At 41.2% G+C, this 23,451-nt stretch overlaps 1 protein-coding gene across 4 annotated transcripts in view; it reads left to right on the top strand.

The window, feature by feature from the left end:
• The first annotated feature begins 3,587 nt into the window (after nucleotides 1–3,587).
• Nucleotides 3,588–23,451, top strand: part of acss3 (acyl-CoA synthetase short chain family member 3) — a 57,362-nt gene continuing 37,498 nt past the window's right edge. Inside the window, exons 1-8 of one of the 4 annotated variants that reach the window (XM_040035558.1) lie at nucleotides 3,588–4,543; nucleotides 7,135–7,279; nucleotides 7,958–8,146; nucleotides 9,701–9,835; nucleotides 11,486–11,626; nucleotides 12,308–12,388; nucleotides 12,661–12,756; nucleotides 15,124–15,275. In XM_040035558.1, the coding sequence (XP_039891492.1) occupies nucleotides 4,227–4,543; nucleotides 7,135–7,279; nucleotides 7,958–8,146; nucleotides 9,701–9,835; nucleotides 11,486–11,626; nucleotides 12,308–12,388; nucleotides 12,661–12,756; nucleotides 15,124–15,275 (1,256 nt within the window). In that variant the 5' untranslated portion in view covers nucleotides 3,588–4,226. Of the gene's footprint in view, nucleotides 4,544–5,405; nucleotides 5,428–7,117; nucleotides 7,280–7,957; nucleotides 8,147–9,700; nucleotides 9,836–11,485; nucleotides 11,627–12,307; nucleotides 12,389–12,660; nucleotides 12,757–15,123; nucleotides 15,276–23,451 lie in introns of those variants that run through there. The other 3 variants (XM_040035559.1, XM_040035560.1, XM_040035561.1) reach the window with 3 other exon arrangements.

Raw genomic sequence — 23,451 nt, 5'->3', positions numbered from 1 at the left:
TCCTTCCTACAATAGCCCGATGGGCAGGGAAGAGAGATTTTGGTAGCCCGACTGGGGTTGCAAAATCGCTAGCCCGACGTCCCGGGGCTAGCGATTTTGCAAGCCCTGTATCTGATTGAGGAATCACTCATCTTTGGAAAAGAGAGTTTATTACAGAGAAATGGCTCTTTCCAAAATAAAAGCTATACTATACGCTTCTTCTGGGCTATATTCTCAGCAGCATATTGTAGCGGGTCAGGGCTGTTCGGGGTTCTGTTTGTACAGTTATGTTTTGTTTATGTTGCCATAGTGACGGGTGACGCCCTCTCGCTGCGACGGTGTGTCCTTCCGGGGTCAGAGGGCGCCCTGTGTGTTGTTGTTGTTGTTGCTGTGCGGTTGCCGCGCTGAGCAGTTAGCTAGCGGCAGTGTTCTTCTGCATATGTCAATAAACGGCTGTGCTCCCTGGCTAGCTCACGGGAAGCAAGACCAAACGACACCTCTGTCTCCTCGTTGTCTGAGCTCGCCACATTGGTGTCAGAAGTGGGATGATGGTGGCAGCCCATGTTCTGACCCGAGTGACTTTTCCCCCGCCGGTCGTGACCGGCCGGTGCGCCAAAAGAAGGCACCTGGACATTTGCAAAGTGAAACACGGGTGACACGGGTCCCGGGCTAGCGATTTTGCAAGCCCTGTGTTACAGGCATGGCCCTTTAAGGATGAAGCCTGATGGGAAATGTATTCGGGATGTGTGTAGCGGGACTGCCTGGTGTGTGTGTGAAGAGAGAGAGCGGAGAAGGGGGAAAAGTAACGGTTAGCTACAGAAGAGACGAAAAGAAAATAAATAAAAGGAATATAATAACTCCCTCGACAGCCAGAGTTGTGTCGGCGATGCTCGCTGTGAGTAAACGGTTTCAGCCCACTGTACGCGGTGTTCGTGCCTTAGAGAAGAAATAAAGTTCGGTGAAGCAGTTTCCTACGCCTCCTTCGATCTTTTTGCTAGCGGAGTTGACCTGTATAGTAAGCTGTTGCCGGCTACGAGTCAGTTACGGAACCTTCAAGTAACTGCCAGATGTTTCCTTACTACGGTTCGGGGCCGCGGATCTGGCGCAGTAACACCTGTATCTGATTGAGGAATCACTCATCTTTGGAAAAGAGAGTTTATTACAGAGAAATGGCTCTTTCCAAAATAAAAGCTATACTATACGCTTCTTCTGGGCTATATTCTCAGCAGCATATTGTAGCGGGTCAGGGCTGTTCGGGGTTCTGTTTGTACAGTTATGTTTTGTTTATGTTGCCATAGTGACGGGTGACGCCCTCTCGCTGCGACGGTGTGTCCTTCCGGGGTCAGAGGGCGCCCTGTGTGTTGTTGTTGTTGTTGCTGTGTGGTTGCCGCGCTGAGCAGTTAGCTAGCGGCAGTGTTCTTCTGCAGATGTCAATAAACGGCTGTGCTCCCTGGCTAGCTCACGGGAAGCAAGACCAAACGACACCTCCGTCTCCTCGTTGTCTGAGCTCGCCACATTGGTGTCAGAAGTGGGATGATGGTGGCACCCCATGTTCTGACCCGAGTGACTTTTCCCCCGCCGGTCGTGACTGGCCGGTGCGCCAAAAGAAGGCACCTGGACATTTGCAGGACTTTGTGTGGGGTAATGGGGTAGTCGGGGACGACTGACCCCTTAGGTGGGGGCTATGTAGCGGGTCAGGGCTGTTCGGGGTTCTGTTTGTACAGTTATGTTTTGTTTATGTTGCCATAGTGACGAGTGACGCCTTCTCGCTGCGACGGTGTGTCCTTCCGGGGTCAGAGGGCGCCCTGTGTGTTGTTGTTGTTGTTGCTGTGCGGTTGCCGCACTGAGCAGTTAGCTAGCGGCAGTGTTCTTCTGCATATGTCAATAAACGGCTGTGCTCCCTGGCCAGCTCACGGGAAGCAAGACCAAACGATACCTCCGTCTCCTCCTTGTCTGAGCTCGCCACAATATTAAACATATCAGGTCCCCATAAGGAGAATCATGTGCTAACGGCTGTCTAAATGACTCGGGTAAAGTTTGTAGCATGCATGCTTGTTGTTTTTGTCTGCTTCCACTTGTCTTTGCACTAGGATGATGTCAGCGTAAATGTGCAGTCATATTCGTTGTGTTCCCACTAGTGCTGTCAGCGTTAATCTCGTTGAAATGATGTTAACGCCACAACACAGAGAGCTACCCCTGCGTGGGGCTAGACGGCCAACAAGCTAACTGCGCTAACACACTAGTTCCCACCCATGTAATTGAGCATTGCGTGGCACATCCAACATACTGTTTTACTTTAGTCCATGACGCGCTTACCTTCAGGGTCATACGTCACATGAAAACCAAAATAATTCCAAACGCCATATCTGAATGACGGTGGGGGAGGTTCAATTTGCCATGTTGCAAGGAGAGCTTAACTTCTGTCTCGCTAGCTTGCCCTGCGCTCTTCCTTCTGCCGATGCTGTCTGTGTTGAACGCTCAGTGGATCTGCGCTGGACAGTGCAGCCTAGGCGGAGTAGTCGAACGCAGATTCACTGAGCGCTCAACACAGACAGCATCGTCAGAAGGAAAGTTGATAAAATAAATTACAAATTTTGTATTGTTCATACATATGCGTACCGAACCGAAAGCACTGTATCGAACGGTTCAATATCGATACGAGTATCGTTGCACCCCTAATATATATATATATATATACACACACACACACACACACACACACACACACACACACATATATATGGCAGTTCCTTGCTGTGATTTAGTGAGACCTTTTGGCCAAACAAATTATAGCATGAGAGGAGAAAGCATGGTTGAAATATGATGAGATTTGAATCAATACTTAGTTTAAAACTGAAAAAGAAAGAAAATGATAGTTCTGTTATGCTCAAATACCTGCAGGATAAGACGTGCAGGTGATGGGTGTAAGAAGGCATCAATCAGTTGCTGATTACTGATATCTTTTGCTAGCTGGGATAAAGATTTAACTTTTTATTCCCCCCCACTTTTACTGAAATGGTGACAAGTGTCATATAGCCAGTAGCTGCAATCCAACTCAAGTTGACCACCTCTGGTGGAAAGTAGTGCTGTGCCACAGTGCAAATTTCGGTATCCATCTGATACCATGGGGCTTTTTGAGATGTAAACAGCAATGTAAATGTTCCTGTCACTAAAGGATCTCTCTGTGTTTAAAGGTGCTGTAGGAGGCTATAAATAAAACAGAAGTCACAGTCAACACAAGAAGGTCCAGATACTTTTCATAGCGCACGTTTGAGGTATATTTTTTCATTACCAAAAATAATCTATGTAAGACATCAGTGGACTACACCCTAAACACATAGGATTTAAAGAAAGTATCGATCTTATAATGCTGATATCGTTCTGATACCAATAACGAAACTATCATTGCACCACCTATACTGGACAGCGCAACTGCTCAGCATATATAAACATAAACAGGTGATCTGAAATATCAGATGGATGAGTTATTTAACGAGGGGCACACTTCTTCAAGGGGTCAGCTGTATTATGGGTATTTACCAGTGATAGGGAAAGAAGTGCATGAGGCGGCACAATCTGAGAGGACAAAGAGCTGCTGCCGCTGCTCATGTGCTGTGATTGTATTGGAAAATCGGCTTAATGAAATGCAAATATTCTTAAGGTTTTTAAATGACTCTACACGAGTAATTATTCCCATTAATACCCACAAGCAAACAAATGAATGCACGCCATGATCAGTTTTAGCAGATGTGGGGCTATTTGCATTTTTCCACTCAAGGGGGAGTATTGATATTACCTCGAGGACAATTAAAATTTAATGATGCTGGAAGTAAACAAAAATAAATAAATAAGTAAATCCGGTGGACAGGAGGTACAGTTGCTATCAACAATGTTCCTCTCTTCTTTGCACTGCACGGCAGAATTCTTGCTTAAAGTTAGAAAAATGTCTTGGGATTATTTTCCACCCAAAATAGTTGGTTTAAGAAAGCTGCGGTGGAGCTTATGTGTTGTGTAATCACGCTGACTGTGTTTTAAAATCCTCCTGCAGCATCAACTACATCCAGTTCATAGTTCACAGCCTTCCCTGAGGCACTTGTTAAGAATTTCTGCAGAAGTCCTCTGCCTGTAAGTGGGCTCGCATGACGTCGCTCAGCATTGAACTCTAGAAGCGGGCTCCAAAGCTGCACACAAAAACAAGAGGGACGCGGGAAAGCAGCGTGGAAGTTCAAAAAACGCCCCCAGCAACAATGCTTCTCAGGGTAAAACACTCAGTCCAGCGCCTGAATAACTGCGCTCCTGTCCTGCGGAAGAAGACACTCGAGAGGTTTGCTTGGAGTCTCTGTGCAGCAGCAAAGCGAAATGCAGGTGAAGCATCTGGGAGTTTTAAGTCGCACTTCCCCACGCAGTGCTGCAGAAAGCATGCGTCTGATACTGCGTACAGCCGAGTCTTCGCGGCGGCCAGGGACAACCCCGAGAAGTTTTGGGCTGACGTGGGGCGCGACATAAACTGGTTTGAGCCGTGGAGTAAAACTCTGCACGTTGAGGATCCGGTGTTCCCAAACTGGTAGGTTTCAGTGTGAACTACACGTGAACTGCAGAACAGCTGGTGTTAAATGTTGTGTGGGCGAGTTGGAATGAAACGTGGTAAACAACCTGTGCGTGACCGCCACCTATCTCATGAGTGAAATCAACGCGTTCTCTCATGTATAATATCCCATAGAGAGGACACACGCCCTCAATAATCTTATTACCCTGAAGGTGTTATTTGCTTAGTAATGAATAACTTTTGGACAACTCGCATAGAAACCACGATATTGTGGTTTATTTTCTCTTCATCCAGCACACATAGCTTCGTCATTTTACTCTTTTATGCGCGTGACTGTACGATTAACAACTGGATAACCTGGAGGGTTTTTTTGTTTTTTTTGCCTGGAGGGTTGTCCTGTTGTGAGTGGTTGGTTTAGGAAGGGGAAACATCAGCTCTGTTATGATTGGTTATTAAGTTGTTAGCGATCCCTGGAGGAACGCCCATTTCTTCTGTGATTGGTAGTTTTGCTGAGAGCCAATGGGTGACGCTCAGGAACTGTGTGGACTTCAAGTGGCTCTGCTGTTGATGGAAAGTCTATGGAATCGCGTTGACCCCAGAAAACAAACCACATTTTTGCTTATTGCACTATCCTGGGTGCTGTTAACAGACAGCTGCAAAGTTCACTACCCAGATGATTATTTGAGTCAGGTATTTAGAGCAGGGAAGTTCCCAGGAGAACCCCTATATGGTAACACTTTGAAAGCATTAATTGGTGGGATGTATATCTGTCTGGTATTAAATTATGACCACCTGCCTCCTTTTTTTTTTTTTTTTTTATGGAGCCCCCTTTCGAAACAGAAATGTGGAGGCATGGACTCTCAGTAGGCTTGCATTCTTTTCTGCTGCCAGCTGTTCACCAGGTAAAGAATGCACAGCACCCAGCCATCCATATGATGTAAAAGAAATTGTGACTCATCAGAGTCTGTTGTCCAGCTGTCCAGTTCTGATGCTCATGTCCCCCTTCTTCTTGGTTTCGGCAGTGGTTGGGGGGGGGTAAGCATGGGGACACTGACTGGTTTTATGCAGCCATATATAAAAAAAAAATGGCAATCCACTGTGTATTGTGATACTTTTCTATGGTGACAGAATACAACATAGAAGGGAACTAGCATTACATTTTTTTTTTGGCAATTTGATTCTACAGTGTTCTTCTCCCATGTGCATCATTGAGCCTTGCCCACTCATGATGCTGTCACTGGGTCACTACTGTGTCTTCCTTGGACCATTTGTGCGAGTTACTGAAATGCAATTCTTTCCTTTTTACAGAGGGAAAGAATATGATTGAACATTTAAGGCGATTCCCTGTGAGAGTGAGAACAGTTAACTTAATGGGCATGTCAGTGAGGAAGGATGGTCCCCAAGATGAGGCTTGAGGAATAATTAGGAAATCAAGGGTCAGTCAAGAGTCAGAAGTATGATATATGTTTGGGTAAACAATACTGTGTGTACGTAGGTGATGATGATTGTATATGTGTGCATGTTGGGGGCATGGAGAGGATATTGTAATGGAGTACCAGGTTGCACTAGTACTCCAAAAGTTGAGTACTATCCTCCCCCCTAAGCTCCAAAAAGTAGGATAAATATATTTTTTTTAATCAAAGAAATAAAACACAAGTTGTTTCATCAGGTTGCTGCCACCTTAAAGGGTTAGTAAAAAAAAAAAAAAATTGTCTCAGAGCACCACTAGTTTTGGCCAAGCAGCCAACTAGCAACAATTAGATATGACAAAGTGTCAAATTCCCAGATTTTAAAAGCAATATTTTTTCTGTTAAATATTTAAAAGTAATATTTTCAGAACAGATGTTATGGTTTGGCCTGACATGTTCAGGGCGCTTATTAAACAAACAAAAAATTGGAAACCATTAAAACTATCAAAGGATGTGAGGTGATTAATGTGGTTAGTTTCCTACGATGTGCAAAAGATAAATAAATTAAAAAAGGGTAATTATACCTGCATCCACAGTTAAAGATGTGAAAGTAAATTATAGGATGCTTACAGGAAAAAGAAAAAACAAAATGTAGTTGTAAAACAAAACAGCATGTGGCACAGCAGCCTGCATACACCCTCACAGCCGCCTGCACCGAGAATAGTATAAACTGAAATTCCTTTCTTTTTTCTTTTGTTTTGTGGGTGGAGTTGTCAGCTATACCATGTATCCTAGGAAAAGAGAGCTATCTGAATGTGCTGCAGTGAAAATGAAGGACACGGCCACCGTGTCTGTATGTCTATGTGGCTTCCAAAACAGCAGATCCCAGACACCATCTGCTCAACCTGCCTGCTGCTCTTTATCCATATGCGCAGTGCCAGAATGAGCTCAAACGATTGCCTTATCAAGAACATTGGTTCACTGTGTGCAACTGTCAAAAGCAGCTGCATATGTTTGGCTCAGGCTGGTTTTTATTTTTAAAAAAATGAGCTCTAAACCAGGCAAAAACCCACATTATATGCTGGTAAAGATGCTGGCACATGACTGGTCACCTGAAATATGTTTGGTAACTATAGTATTGACATGCGTCTCTGTTCATGTGTCCGTTACTTGTTGTTTGAAGGTGTATGTCTCTGTCAGGTTTGTCGGCGGAAAGCTAAACATGTGCTACAATGCCGTCGATCGACACGTAGAAAGCGGCCGTGGAGAGCAGCCTGCGATCATATATGACAGCCCGGTGACCGGAACTAAACAGATCATCACTTTCAGGGAACTTCAGGACCAGGTAAATAGTTTTAATAAAAACCGAGCTTGCAGAATTGAACAGCACATGGACATAGATGGCAGTATGATATGACATTATTTTGCAGCATGAAACAAATTATGGGATTATGAGCATGTTAAAGTAGAAACTGTAATGCTCTCTGGACTTTAAATATCAAAGAGTTGGCCAAGAGTTTTGTAGCATGATGGCTGGTTTGAACCATAATTAGCATATAGATAGCAAACAAAAGAGAAGAAAGAAGGGAAAATGACTGAGTCGATTGACATTTGGACCAATTATTCTGTTAAAACAACTCAATCTTTTTTTCTTTCTTTTTTTAAAATGAAAAAAAACTATTTGGGGGTCTTTTTGAGGGTCTTTTTGGCCCAAGGGCTTAATGACATTTAATGAAATTTAAGAGATACTGACTTTCTTTCTAGATTGTTTCCAACTGAAGCTAATTAGTAATTGGACCATGGATAAATTAAGCATTTCTTTCTACATTAATTATCCAACAACATATGCAGCATGCATAAAACTATTCCACCCTTGTTATCAGCTCTGCTTTGTGCTAGCATATTGGTTACGGTTGTTGTGAGCAGACATCTAAAAATAATTCATGCAGGAATTTAAGAAAAAAAGGATTGGAAACTTAGAAAAAAAATCTGTGCTTTGTCTCCATGTGTCTCTGCAATCCAGGTGTCCAGGTTAGCAGGAGTCTTGGTGAAGAATGGGGTACAGAAAGGAGACCTTGTTGTCATCTACATGCCCATGGTGCCGCAGGCCATGTTCACCATGTTGGCCTGTGCACGGATCGGTGCCCCACACAGCCTCATTTTTGGCGGCTTCGCCTCTAAAGAGCTGTCTGTCCGCATCAATCACGCTAAGGTTAGGTGCTGCTTTTCCACCTTGTGCTTAAAATTGATCTTTTTTCTGAGCCTCAGCAACAGGGCTGCATGAACTGTATTATATACGTACTCATTAAAAACCAGGGACAGGCTGAAGTTGGGCTAAGTCTTTGTTCATTTTCTGTATTTACATGAAGTAAGCAGATGCGGATCACTGCAAATACCAGTAATTGGACAATTCTGACTTTTATGTGCCATTAGCTAAAATACTTAAAGACATCTTAAATACTAGCGCCAGAAGAAAGGTGTCTTTTTTCATTTACAGTGCAAAGATCTCGCCTTTCCTTTCAGAACCACTGGTAATGATTTCCCTGGCGTCTCCAGTGAGATTTTATAATAATAATAATATGAGAATAGAAAAATTAATGTGGAAGAGACGTCTTTATACTACAAATGTGAATGAACTGCAGTGAGCATTGCTTTCTTTCTTTGCTTTCTTTCTTAGGGGACAATTAAGAGTAAACTACGACATTTTAACACAGAAATAAATGCTTATGCAGTTTAGCATAAAGCATGTAAATGGTAAAAAAATGGCCTGTATTTATATAGCGCTTTACTAGCCCCTAAGGACCCCAAAGCGCTTTACATATCCAGTCATCCACCCATTCACACACACATTCACACACTGGTGATGGCAAGCTACATTGTAGCCACAGCCACCCTGGGGCGCACTGACAGAGGCGAGGCTGCCGGACACTGGCGCCACCGGGCCCTCTGACCACCACCAGTAGGCAACGGGTGAAGTGTCTTGCCCAAGGACACAACGACCGAGACTGTCCGAGCCGGGGCTCGAACCGGCAACCTTCCGATTACAAGGCGAACTCCCAACTCTTAAACCACGATCGCCCCGTGTATTCTGTTGCTTTGCAGAACAAATTTGTTGTGAAATATTAATTTTGCATAACCTAACGAAACGTAGAGAAGCTTTCAAGAGAATATAACCAATACTGGAACCAAAATGTGTTTGCCAAATAGGAGAAGTGTCCTTTACCTTTTTGGTCATGTACATTCCAAATCCAAGAATTTGTAGGAACACTGAGATCTTGTGCAGAACCCTGAGTTTGTGAACTACATTTGACAGGACACCAGAGCAGACTTAACCTCATAAGACCCCAACTCTTCCACGGCATGCATTTTTAATTTCTCTTTGATATTTGGGCATATTGGGGCCCGATGAACGTAAATACAAAGAATTACCAGATTTTTTTTTTTTTTTTTTTTTAATTTATTTTTTAAAACCTTTGTTTTTATGAAAAATAAGAGCCACATATGAGGATATTCGTTAAAAATTTTGATAGAACAGTAGCAGTATAATGTCCTCGTAAGTGGATATCAGGCCCTTGTAGAGCAAAATTGAGTATTTTGGTCTAAATAACCCAAAATATGATGTCCACATATGTGGACGCCAGGTACTAGGAGGTTAAACCTGTAATGGCTCGTTTGGTAGAAAGGCAGAAAAATGACTGATTCATACCTGAGTGAGCTATAAGCTTGTTACACTTGAACCCAAATTCCCAAATGATCTGTTTTACAGCCCAAGCTGTTGGTTACAGCCTCATTTGGCATCGAGCCAGGCAGAAGAGTGGAGTACATCCCTCTGGTGAAGAAGGCCCTGGAGATGAGCTCTCACAGGCCCACGAAAGTCCTCATCTACAACAGGCCGAACATGGTAAAAACCATAGCAAAAATGTTATTTTCCTTTTCCACAGTAAGCAGCAGCACACTTAATGACTCATTGAAATCATCGAAGGTGTCGGTCGGAGGCAGGGATTTTTGTGGAGCCTGCACTTCTCGGCTGTTGCCAGGTTCGAACTCAAAGGTATTTCCGTGCTGGCTTCAGCCTGGAGCCATTTTCAGCTGCTGCTCGGTGACAGCGAGCAGATGTTTGCTTCTGCTTCACTTTTATACAGACGTCAATTAAACACTGCTGAATGTTATGTTTGGTGAACTTAACATTTCCTCTAACGGAGATTGCGGAGTATTGTCGTTTCTTTACTCGAACTGAATTGCTACCATCCGTGCCTCTGTTTGAGCTACTGCTCTCTAGCCCTGTGGTGAAATAAAATGAACATTGCACAGTTTATTTTATCTTGTTGCGCCTGTCTGGTCTTATCTGTCAGGAAAGGATCCGGTGAATTAAGAGCGCTGTTTGGATTTTTGGGAGATTATATACATGTCGGACACAGGGAATGTGTATACAAGAAATTCACAGGCAGCTCAGTGCCATAAAAATCTGTGAACCACTACTTTAGATGGTTGCAGCTGCTTTGCAAATTATTGCATTCGGTAAGCTGGAGGTAGCTGTTCGGTAAGCGTTGTTAAATCAGCCAAGATGGTGCTCTGTCTGTGCTTTCAGTGAAGTGAGTAAAAAGTAATGCGCTTAGGAGAGCTAAAATGTCTGTGGGAGATGTGCCTTTGCCTCAAGAGTCTGAGTGATATTGATGATGTCTTCATCTTGACACTCTTTTATGGAAGCCAAGGGAGGGGAGGGGAAAAAAAAGATTTGAGGATTTCTTTATCCTTCCAAAAGTGATTAAATGTTAATGGAAGTATCAAAGAGACGTCTGTGTTTGAAATGAGAAGAAATGTCAGCGGCAGCAGATGTAAGGGGCAATAATCTATGACCTGAAATGATTGCTGCTTGCCAGATTGCGATGACAGATGGGAGTTGGAACATAATATAAATAAAGGAATATATATTTACTCAGCATGTGAGACTGACTCACTTCATAGGCAAGCAAGTAAAGCAAGATGGTCAAAACCATCGGAGTCAGTTGAATTGATCCTCATAGTTCACACTCCGAGAGCTCATCTATGTGACACTTTGTGACAAATAAATAACTGGGAGATATGATTGGCTGCTTCGCGAGTGACTGTCTCATCCTGCGGCGATCGTAAAACGAGTCATTAGCAGCGGCTGAACTTCCACAGTGAGCAGGAGGAGGCTGTCGCCGAGCAAATGAATCGCGTTATCTTCGCAGATGTGAAAGAATCAAAATAAATGGCAAAATATGTTTGGCTGCATGCAGCATGCAGTTAGATCCATAAGTACTTGGATGACGGCACAGTTTTTGTGTTTTCGCCTCTTTAGAATGCTACTGTGGATTTTAAGTCGAACAGTCGTGACATGATTTGAAGTGCAGTTAATCAGCTTGAATTCAAGAGTTGGATTAAACGTTGAGGGATTACAGCCATTTTTAACACAGTTCCCCTTTTTCAGAGTGCATTCAGATCCATGTGATTTATACCTGGGTGTGCTGCCAGGTACGTTAGATCTGGTGAAGACTGTATATCATCTCTATTTTTCTTTATATTTCAGGAAAGGGTATCGATGAGTCACGAGTTGAGCCTGGACTGGGATGAAGAGATGGCCACTGCTAGGCCACATGACTGTGCCTCTTTGCCCTCCAACCATCCGTTGTATGTACTCTATACATCTGGGACCACTGGGACGCCAAAGGTACTGGCAGCTATAACCATACACTCACATGCAGATGAGTTACAGGGTTTACTTTTAGCTGTGTTTGACTAGACGCTGCTCATTCTGTATGCAGCAGCTGTGTGACTCATCTGATCTTTGAGCCTGCAAAACAGTCCAGGCACAATCTAAACACCCCCAACATGACATAAATAAGACAGAAGTTTTCCAGAGTGTGAGCTGAACTTCTTGCAGGAGAAATTACCTGCAGGCAATTTCAAATGGAGGGGGAAAAAAAGCCCTGGCTCTTTTCAAATAGCATCATTTTGTCTTTGACCAACAGATGATATAAAATATCCTCCTGCTGGCTAGTTCCTGGGCTTAATAGTGCGGTTTTTGCCAGTTTTTTTTTTTTTTTTTTCCTGTGCAATTTCCCATGAATTTCTCAGTTATTGCTGTAGGGAGACCATAACTTTGAGAAGGCACACTCAATAGCTGAGGATGTTAGGACACACTATTTTGCTCAGGAATGTTTAGACAGCGCTATTAACTAATAAAAGGTGGGTGCCGGTTTGAGACGCAGTCATCTGGAAACAAGATGCCGTCCCCTTTGGAAAGGCAGCGCCAAGTGGCTGGTTTAAAATTGATATTAAACCCGTGCTTCTTTGCTTAGTGCAGTACCTGCCACCGGTCTTAATGTTTTTCTTATCTCCCCCCTCCCAGGGTGTTGTGCGAGACACTGCAGGCTATGCTGTGATGCTGAAATGGACCATGTCAAATATTTATGGACTCAGTCCCGGAGAAGTAAGACAATAAAGCATCCGCTTCTGAGGTGGTGCCATGCTTAAGAACAAAGAGCATACAGAGACAGACTGCTCTCTGCTTGAAAGGACCTCTGACTACCATTTAAACATACAATACACAATAATCCTACACTCAACTTGCGGTATTTCATTTTCACTATACAACTGGCTGTTCTGTTTACATTTATTATGCCTTTAAGTAAAATGAGTTTTTACTTAATTTTTCATGCATTGTTGTTGTGACAACTTGGTACATTGATCCCTTTTTGGCAGGTTTGGTGGGCAGCTTCAGACCTAGGCTGGGTGGTTGGCCATTCTTATATCTGCTATGGTCCTTTGCTACACGGTAACGGCACTGTTCTCTATGAGGTACGTACCTCCGAGTTTAATATCTCAAACTAACTACTGCGGTGTTAGATTACAACAGGAAGTGCCAGAATATGTGCAATAAAACCTTAAATGAACAATGTTCAGAGCTAAATAAGTTACACCTTTGTTGGCTCGACAAACTGAAGCCAGCCACGATTGGTTAAAGACTCCAGTTTATGTGGAGTGAAACTGAAGAAGTTCAAGATGTGGTGAACTGTGTGAACCTGTGTCCATATTTGACTCTAGCTGCTGCAGAAAAGCTGCAGCTCTAACTGTGCCAGACTTTTGCTCCTTTTATTGTTTGGTTATTGGTACCAGTCAGTTGAACACCAGCACATAGTCTACACCTTCCAACCCGGGTATTAAAGAGTTTTTAGTTTGCAGGATGCATTTGTTGGACTTGAGTCTTTAAATTTCCTGTGTTGAAGTTGTGGGAGAGCAGGTTGTCAATGCTCGTGTTTATGCCATCATTAATTGAAGCAGCCAATGAAAGGGCTGGGCAAGTTATCACATCTTAGAATTTTGCCTTCCGGCATTTATAGAAAAACAAGATATTGGGGATAAAAGGATTTACTCTTTTGCATTTATTTTTTTATTTTTTCCCATGCACACTCCTGCACTTTATAGCAGGCTGTGTTTGCACTTTCCTAAAACCTCAAACTCAGTCAGTTTATTTCGGTTTGAGACAAGAGAACTAAACAAGAGCCTTGAGCCAACAAGATCTTTCTGGAGGAAATGCACGTCGCATAGTTTCTGTCTAAGAATCATTAATGGTTGTCTGTGACTTTATTTGTCTCCAGATCTCACCCGGTCTGCTTTTGGCGAAATATGACAAAAAGCTCTGGCTTTGGCTCTCCATCTTCAGCCTCTTCTGCACCCACAGGTTTTCTGCAGTTCAGACAGGCCAGCATGAACTAACAGTTGCCTTTGCACGACACGCTATGCGGTCAGAAACACACTCCTTAGTTCGGGCCCAACTCCTGTGTGACCCACTGTCCACTACCTTTATTTTTTTTCATGTATTCTTTTGGTTCAAGGAAATCTCCTGTAAAAGGAGATGTTTTCAAGTTCAATAACAACAAAATGTGCTAACCATATTGATTGTGGTTAATATTTTTGCTGTAATTGAGCTACATTACCAAAACCAAGCTCAATAACACCACTAGATCGCAAGAAACTGCAAAGCAGATAAGCCATCCTTGTCTTCTTGGTCTTAAATTTTTGCAAAACACCTTTTCATTATAGAGAAAATGGGAGATAAGGTTGCAGTGGGAGGGACTGGTCATGGAAAAATGGGAACTTTAATAATATAATTATAACCTTGACGAAATGGCTCACACAGAGGGTTTTTATTAACATATAGCAATTTGTAATTAGTGTTGGCTTTATGATCAGTGTAATATCACATGATCATATGATCTGTGCATTTCTTTTTATCTTATTTCATGTGTTCTTGCTTAGCTCCTAAAACAGAGGATCTGTTGTATTAGTGCTTCATTATGGGCTTCTTTGGACTCCATGCATGCATCATGTGAATGTCACAAGCAAGCATCACATGGAGTTCTGTTTACATAGAGTGCATTGATGACTGCGCTTTTTTCCAGGCCCAGATTGTCCCTAAAATCAATTCTTGAGATTCTGCACTTTTCTTTGGCTTGAAATCTGAAGTTGTTTCTTTTTATACTTCAGCAAAGGATCAAGAAGGAAGTGCGTCTTTCAGTGTAGTTCTTATGTATAGGGCCACCAGTTACATTTGCACTCTGGTATTCCCTCACCAGTTTGATGCAGCAGCGCTATTGGACGATGAATTAATTGGCCGTTCCTTAAATCAGTGTTTGACTTCGGTCACGGTGGTTGCTCCACATGGTTCTTGTTTCTAGCAGCCCATCTATCTTCAAACCCTTTATTTGGAGTGAAAATGACAGCCAGGACTCACTGCTCCTTTTATCCATTCTTATTCTTCCGCAGTTGTCTTCTCACTGTTGAGCTCACTTAGTTGAATACCAGGGAGAAAATAAAAAAAAGAGTGGAAATTGCTGCTGGAGACCTTTGCCTGCAGGCTTCTTGTGTCTTTATCTTTTATTCTAGACAGACAGTACTTCTGTAGTGCAACTGTGTTTTCATGCCCATGTGCCTGGATAGTCAATCTTCCTGTGTGCCTTTTTATTTTAAACAGCTGTTGTATAAATATTCATGTTTTGGAGTTTATAGTCTTAAGATTGCACAAATATTCCTGGAATGGTTTTAGGCAATAACAATAATCTGTGTAATCTCTGGTGTTTACTTATCATTATTCAAATTCCGATGATACACACGCCTTAATTAAGCTGTAAAGTAACAAGTTGTTGCTGCACTGTGTGATTCCAGGGAAAACCTGTAGGGACTCCAGACTCCGGGGCCTTCTTCCGTGTCTTGTCTGAACATGGAGTCTCTTCAATGTTCACAGCACCCACTGCTATGCGTGCTATTCGCCAGCAGGACCCCCAAGCTACAATTGGAAAAAAATATCCACTGACCAGGTACAGAGCAACAAAATAAATGTTTTTGAATCAGTGGGGATTGGTGCTAAAGCAACAAATGGATGAATATGGAATTGAGATAAACTTCCTTTCTTCCTTATGTGAGAATTTATTGTGTTTCTCATGTGTATTTGCAAAACAAAGCAAAGCAGCGTAGCGATGTTACTGCGTGACTGCAGTTATTTCTGACATGTTATACACCGTCTGATACAAAAGACTGTATGCAGAAGATGGTAGTAGGTTTTTATGGACTCATTTTGAAAATTTAAAGTTTTTTTTGGTTGTTGTTTGTTTGTTTTTGAGACATAGCGATCATATCCAGATGTCCAGGTACTCCGGCACAATCGAAAGACATGTGAGGGAAAGACTGTCAGTACATATCTAGTCCTGCAACAGACCGGCGACCTGTCCGGGGTGTTCTTGCCTTTTGTCCCATGACCTATAATAGCTCTTTGAGGACCTGCAGTTTGCAACATTTCTCAGTTGGTGTAATTTCACAGGATGTGAAACGCTGTGAAATAACCATGTTACAGCAAGCAAATGAGAAAAACCTAATTTAATCCAATGAAGGTAATTTCACAAAACGAAATGGCCTAAAAAGGTTAATAAATGCACTAAAGGAAGAGTTAAGTTGAATGTGAAGAGCTCAATAACTTTTCAGCCTTGGAGGTTTCAGCTTGATTGTGATTGTAGTTATTTTTCATTTTCAACCCTAATGTTGATCCAAAACCTTAAGCCTAAGAACCCCATGCAAAGGTTTTTGGGGATTCTTTCTTTTAGCGTAGCCTCAGCCTGTAAGACTATGATCTTTGCCCTTATTATGATGGCTACATGGACTGAAACTGAGAGATAATTGCATATTATCTTGGGACTCTGACGAACCTGCTGTGTGAGAGAACAGCAGCTATATCCATCAGCTGTCAGTGGCAGAGGACTTTGAAACACCAGGAGTGACTTGTTAAAGCATCTCATGGCTGACGGTTGTCCGCGCAGCCTCTCGTTAGTCTCTGGCCATCTGCTGATGCACAGCCCTCTCCCACCTCTGTTGCTCACAGTCTGTACCCTCAACTCGACCCGCGCGAGTGTTAATCACGATAGATAACAAGCAACAGCATCTCACTGACTGCAGCCCACCTGTGTTAAATCACTCTGCGTGATCAGGTGAAGGTCGTCTGTAGCTCCGAGTTAAAAACAAACATTTTTCATGGTATTAGTTTAACTTGGATTAAATGCTTCATGAGATTTTGTTAATTCTTTGGCACCGAGCGTAAAAATGTACGGGGGTTTTGTGTCAGTCTGTTCCGCAGTCTGGAAACGCCACTTAGAACACAATCATAAAGCAATTCTAAGTGGGAATGACCTATGGCCCTAGTGAATCATTCAGTAACTCTGGCATTGTGTGCTGAATCGACGATCTCCTGTTGTTCCCTGTGCTGAATGCATAGCACCTTTTTTAAAAGCTCTTTCTGCAGTCAGAGATGATTTTTCTGCTGCATTTTTTTCTTTTGCTTCACATATTGTTGAAATCTCTCCTCTCAGCTGTGACCCTGCCACAATCAGTCATTTAGGCAACTGTTCCCGTGTACACTTCCTTGTTCTTAATGCATTTTTTCCCCTTGGCAGAAGCGCGTTTGTAAAAGATTGCTGCAATTCCCGTTGGTTTTGAGCAAGACAATTTGCCATCATACACATGCTGCATTATAAAAGCAGCATTAAAACAGGGTTTCTTTGTGGTGCAGTCATTGTTCCAAAAAAAAGAGCTTTCATTCCAATCAAATCTGGCGTTTTGATGCTAATACAGTGACTTCAAAATGCTTTAAGTGTAGAAGGCTGTTAATCACAGTTTACGTGTCAGTTCAAATCTGTCTTGAGTGCTTAATTTTCTACACAAAAAGAAGGAAAGCTATTTTTTCACTTATCGTCTTGTATTTGACAGTCATTATAAACACAATCCTGCATATAAACAGTCAGAATCTGTAGGGAAGATTTTTGATACCAAGATGATCTTTTGTAATCTGAGTAATGATCACAAACCATTTGAGGAAATCACAGCTTCTTGAAATTTGTCAGCAGTTGTAAACAGTGTGCAGGCAGTCTTTAATCAGCTATCTGTTATTCATTATCTGGTTGTCTTGGCTCTACTAGAAGCCCTGAAATAATGGCTGCTGTCTCTGAAATCATTAAACTATAATCCATGAGTTCCCAGATTGATTTTTCTAGGCTTACATGCATATCATAATAGTCTGTGTATGTTGTCCCATCAAAATGCCTGTCTCGATGCCTGGGACGGGCTTTGTGATGTATTTTTTTGAGCCGTGTTGTTGTGGTTGAAATCTAATCATTTATTTCTGTTAGCTTAGTATTTATATTTGGCTTCATGTAGCTTGTGGGGTTTTTTGTTCTTTTGGGTTCCTCATGTCCTTTTGTATTATGCTTCAGTCTGTTCTTTGAATTTTTATTCTAGTGTATTTTCAATGTAAGGTTGTGCTTTTATTCTGGTTTATTTATTTTCATCATTACTTCCAGCAAGGACGTCATGTTTCTGGTAGCAATTGTGTGCGTGTATGTCATCACTGTGTCAGTAAGTAAGATGGCTCGAAAAGTTTTGTTTTTTTTAATGATTAAACTTTACGGGGGTGTAGAGTGAGGTCAGGTTAACGATCTGTTAAAATTTGGCTTGCATCAACCAAAGTGTTCAAGGTCAACTTAATGATTTATTTGTTAAAATGGACAAAAAACCATATAACTTGGAAACTGGGATTCTTGTCTTGTCTTTATTCTAGTAGAATAGAGATTAAGATTATGAAAGATTATTATGGCTTGTTTTTATTTTAAATTTATAACAAACTTTTTTTTTTTTTTTTTTTTTTTTTTGGGATCCTGCTCAACTTTTCAGTTCTTATATTTGCATTTGGATTTCTGTTATCATCTTCTTGTTATTCTCTTGTGACCTGATTTCTGTTTAGTTTGTCTTTTTAGAGATTAGTGCAGTTCTTTGTGTTTAGGGTTAGGATTGGTCTCCTTTATTTCCTGTTTTACTTTGTAGGTTTGTTCCATTTTAGTTTTACTTTCCAATTTCAGTGATTTCTTGCTTGTGTTCACCTGCTGTTCGTTGTGTGGGATTTAACCTCCTCATGTGTTCAAATCTGTGTGTATAAACAGTCCTGTCAATGCATTGTTCAGAGTTATGTTGTACTAGTATGCTGTATATCCCTGGTCCAACAGTACTCTTGTTTCTGTTTCATAGTACTTTTTGAATGTTTGGATTATTGTTGATCATACCTTCATGAATTCAAAGATTTTGGACTGGGTGTCTTTTGGGTTATCAGCAAAAAATGTTGATTTTTATGCCTCCTGCATCGTGAACTCAGGTCCTTAAAAACAAACAATCATAATAGCAGATGATGAAAGCCCCATCCTGTGAAATACAGAAGGATATGTCAGTGGTAACTTTAGGTTTAAATGTTTTTTAATGGAAGTAATAAAACCTTTCAGAAAACTCATGTAACTTTGTTACAAATGCATAGCTTCATGCCAGAGAAACCTCAAATACCCCTCGTATATCTGTGGATAATTGACTCTGAGATGCACAAGCACACCTCGTCAATGCGCTTGAGAAATATCATTTGTTACCATAGACGTGAAAAATGCATTGAAACTCTGTCTACAAGGGTGTCTGAAGCTGTAATGGCAGCAGCGCTCTCTATAAATGTAGTATGAAAAAAGGAGCTGCCTTTCTGTCCGCAGTATCGTAACAGGAGAAAACTAAGTCATTGCTGAGAGCCTCACTGTCCAAAAGTGACAAAGTCCACTATCCATTGGATAGTGCTTTTTAGTACATAGTAAAATCTGGTGTTTTTTAAAGGTGGTAGTGTTTACAGTGTGTTTGCCTTTTATTAAAAGCAACCCATTCAAACAGATCAGTGGTTCCTAACATTTTTTTTTTATCTAATGCTTCATCAAAACTTCATGTTCCAATGTGTTCAATTCAGCCAATTTTAAATTGATGTTGACTATTTTTTCCTTTTAGGAATAATTTTAATTAACTATTTAATTCAGCCAATAGTTTAATTTGTTTACCTACTCTTTTGGCCAAAAATATTAAATAAAAAAATACATCTGCTAACTGTGCTTTTAGCTATTAATTGGCTTTTTTTTTTTTTTTTTTTAACATACAGAACTTTTAACTAGACATTTCAGGTGTTCTTTCAGTATATTTCTAACAATTTAATTTGTTAATTTTACATTGTTACCTAACAGTAACAGCTGCTCATCAGAGCTAAAGCTAATTATTTGTTTTTTGGTTTATTGGTTTTAACTATTGTGTATTAAATTTAGCTAACATTTTCTTTTGTTTATCTGTTATTTAGACCAACTCTTATTTCAGCTCTATCCCCAGGTGGCTAATTGAATTTGTTCATCCAATAGGCAGTATTGAATGATGAGACCATAACAAGAGGCCAAACTTGCAGTAGCAAATCGACAAACGCTGCAAAAGCATAGAAAATATGAGGGGAAAGGGTTAAATAAAACACAACTGGAGTAGAAAAAACGACTTCAGAGGGTTTAGAGTCTTGCCCAAGGATAATTCGACATACACAGGGATCGAACCAACCTTTTGATTAGCTGACAACCCACTTTACCTCCTGAGTCACCTGTTACCTATTTATTTATTTTTAAAGATTTCTTGGATTTCTTATGACTGTCTATTAAACTTACCTGTGTTTGTCCATTAATATTATTTAACTTTTAAACCTCCTCATGTCTATTTGCTTCTACAATTAAATTTCAGCTTTCATTATTTTAGATTGATACTTAAGCAGTACTATCATAGGGCAGTTCAAATTTATTTATATAACACCGAATCAGAACTACAGTCACGTAGTGTAATAGCTCAGGGTCACCTGCCTTAATGCTCAGATTTCAGTTTAATTATAACATGATGCAGATACACTGCTGCATTGTTCAGTTGCAGCTCTGCACGTTAACATGTTCACAAAACAGAACACACACTTCAGGTGTATTTTCCTCTGATTAACTGTTTCTCATATCACATAATAAGCTTGGAGCATATTTGCGCTTTGTAAACTAAAACTCAACCTTGACAACAAAGAAGGTTTCCTACTCTGTCTGCTTCAGGGTCAAACTGTATTGTAGCCTTATCTTTACAAAATAGCCAAGATAAATAGCTGTTGATGCCCTTAAGAGGGTCAACTTTACCACTCAGAGCATGCATTCAGTGGCTACTTCATCAGGTACAACTCCTTGAGTGCAAACCCCCCCCAACTAAATGGTAAGTCTTATCACTTCAATAAATTATTCAAACGAACAGGCAACACAATATTGTGTCATTATAAATCAAGTCAGAAGCCTGCTTCATAGTTTGGATTGACAAATTAGAGCACTTTCAATCCTGACTCTATGGGGCAGTTTTGTGAAACTAAAGATGGTAGCTTTCCCACTCCTACCACTGAAGAGCCAATCTCTATCCTAACATAGAAACATACATGGATTGGATATTTCAGTAGGTACACCTATTCAAATTGTCGTTCATGCAAATAACTAATTAGCCATTAACATGGCAGCAACTCATTGGGTTTAGGAATGTACGCATGATCAAGGCGACCTGCTGAAGATCAAACCAGACGTCAAAATGGGAAACAAAGGCGATATAAGTGACTTTGAACATGTCATGGTTATTAGTGCCAGATGGGTGAAAAAGTATTTTAGAAACCGCTGACCTACTGGGATTTCCCCTCACAAATATGTCTAGGGATTTACTGAGACTGGTCTGGAAAAGAGGAAAATATCCAGTGAGCAAGAGTTCTCTGGGTGAAAACGCCTTTTTGATGCAAGAGGCCACAGGAGAAGGGCCAGGCTTCTTTGAAGTGTTAGGTAGTCAACTCGACACAGCTAAGGTATGGAGAAGATAAACCTTAAAGCAAATGGGCTAGAAGTGGAAGAGTACACCAGGGACACAGTTGCCGAGGGTCACCAATAGAAGACTGGAAAAACATTGCCTGGTTTGATGAGTCACAATTGAATTTTGGCATCATGAAAGCATGGATCCATCCAACCATCCTTCCATCCATCCTTCCATCCATTCATCCTTCCATCTATCCGTCCGTCCTTCCTTGTATGAACAGTTCAGGTGGGATATATTCTTGGCACTCTGAGCCCTTAGTACCCATTAAGCATAGTTTAAACACCACAACCATGCTGACTATGTCTATCCCTTTATGATCACAGCTTACACCATATCCCAAAATTCAGCGCATCTCAAACAGTTTTTTGAACCAGACAATGATTTCACCGTACTCAAACGACCTCCACAGTGACCGTATCTCACTCCAATAGAGCACATTTGGGATGCGGCGAAACAGCAGATTTGGATCATGCATGTACAGAAATCTGCAGCAACTGTGTGATGGTATCATGTCAAGATTTTATATTTGTAATCGCTCAGTGGGAGAGGAAATGATAGTCGCAAAATGCAGAAATACAAAATAAACTGGAAATGTGTTTTTTCAGTGTTGTTTTAAACACCAGTGGTTGTCCAGAATTTCACAACTGGTACAATTTTACTGAAAACATAACGCAGATGGTTAGATTAACTCAAACTGAGGTCTAAAACGGTTTCTTTGCTGCTTTGGCAACAGCTAAATCATCACCCTCCCACCACAGTCTCCGAGGTCACATCGTCTGCTTTAATCTGTTAACTCCTCAAAGAAAACTTGAATACCACCTTTGAATTGTCTTTGAATAGCGAGACGTGTGGTGGTGGGAATAGACTTGCTTTCAGCTAGAACATAAGGCCCCTACAGGGACAGTCTAATTATTCACTTATTTCATGTAATTCAGCTTAAGTCCTGTGCACAAAAAATCTGACTGCTGAAGGATGGTTTGATGTTTGTTAAGTCCCGTGGCTTGATCCTTGACATATTTGATATTTTCTATTTGTGTAAGCCCTATTTTAAGCTATTCATCCTCAGCATGATATTATGACTCAATGAACTTGAAATCTGCATTTTTGATTGTTTATTTATTTTGTTTATTGCTGCATTGGTAGCAGTATTCTCATCCTTGTGTTATGGAGCAACATTATCATTTCTTTGAAGTGTTTCTGGCCACCTGGCAAACCTGTCTCCATTGACTCCACTAACTCCTGAGGGAAATATCTGGCTCTTTAGCTGCTAAATGCTTCAACTAGGTTCGCCAGCTTGCTGCTAACTCTGTCTGTATGCTGCATTGTGCTGGGAAAGCGACTGTCTGGTTGGTTTTTTAAGAGTTTTCCCCCCCTAAAAATCAGCTTCCTGTTGTAGCTGCAAATGCTACTAAGAGAAAAGAAATTGAGGAAAACTGTAAGGGTCCATAGATGGGTAATTCTTTCAAGGTTAATCACATCATAGATAGATGTGATCGCCCTAATGTTTTCACTTACAGTTATAGCTGCTTTAAATTGCTCTTTTGGCACACACATAAGCAGTCAAAGTTAGTGTAGTGCTCCTGACAACATGACGTGATCTGATTTAATACATATCAGTGTAAAAGTTTACATCAATGCCAGAGTTCAGTTCAGTTTTATTTATGTAGCTCCAAATCAAAACGACATCGACACACTTTATATTATAAGTTAAAGACCACACAATAATGCAGAGAAAAGAAGTGTTAGTCAAAAAGAAGCTCTATTACAGGTGGTAATAAATACAAAAAGTCAACAGTCATTGAAGAGGTAGAGTAGTGATCACTACACTACCTCTTCAATGACTGCTGTGCCTAAAATGTAGCCTAGGGTTGGTGGGTTGTTCTTAAAAGCTTTTAGCGACCAGGTAACAACGCTTTGAAAATAAATATGAGCAGCCATCAGGAGGAGTGGATAACAGGGGAGAAATAAGAGAGACTGAAGATAGAAACTGTAGTGTTTGGGTTCACTAGCAGGGCATGAACTCGGGGAGTATCAGTTATCCAAAAAAAGTAGCAGAATTCTGAAGATGAACAAGAAGGGTCTAAGGGCAGGTTGGATTTGAAGGAGTTTGTTGGTTTTTTTTTTAGGTACTTCATGATTAAGGGGCTCATCGCTGCTGTCTGTAAGGTCATATTGAGGGCATGTGGTTTGGTGGGGAAAAGAGCAACTCAGAAGGACTGTAGGTAGGCTTCAGAGTTTCAGGGGAAGGAA

Source organism: Simochromis diagramma, unplaced genomic scaffold, assembly GCF_900408965.1.
Source record: "Simochromis diagramma unplaced genomic scaffold, fSimDia1.1 OVJJ01000816.1, whole genome shotgun sequence".
Lineage (NCBI taxonomy): Eukaryota > Metazoa > Chordata > Actinopteri > Cichliformes > Cichlidae > Simochromis > Simochromis diagramma.
Note: the sequence above shows the minus strand (reverse complement) of the source record. Positions and strands in the feature narration are given on the sequence as shown.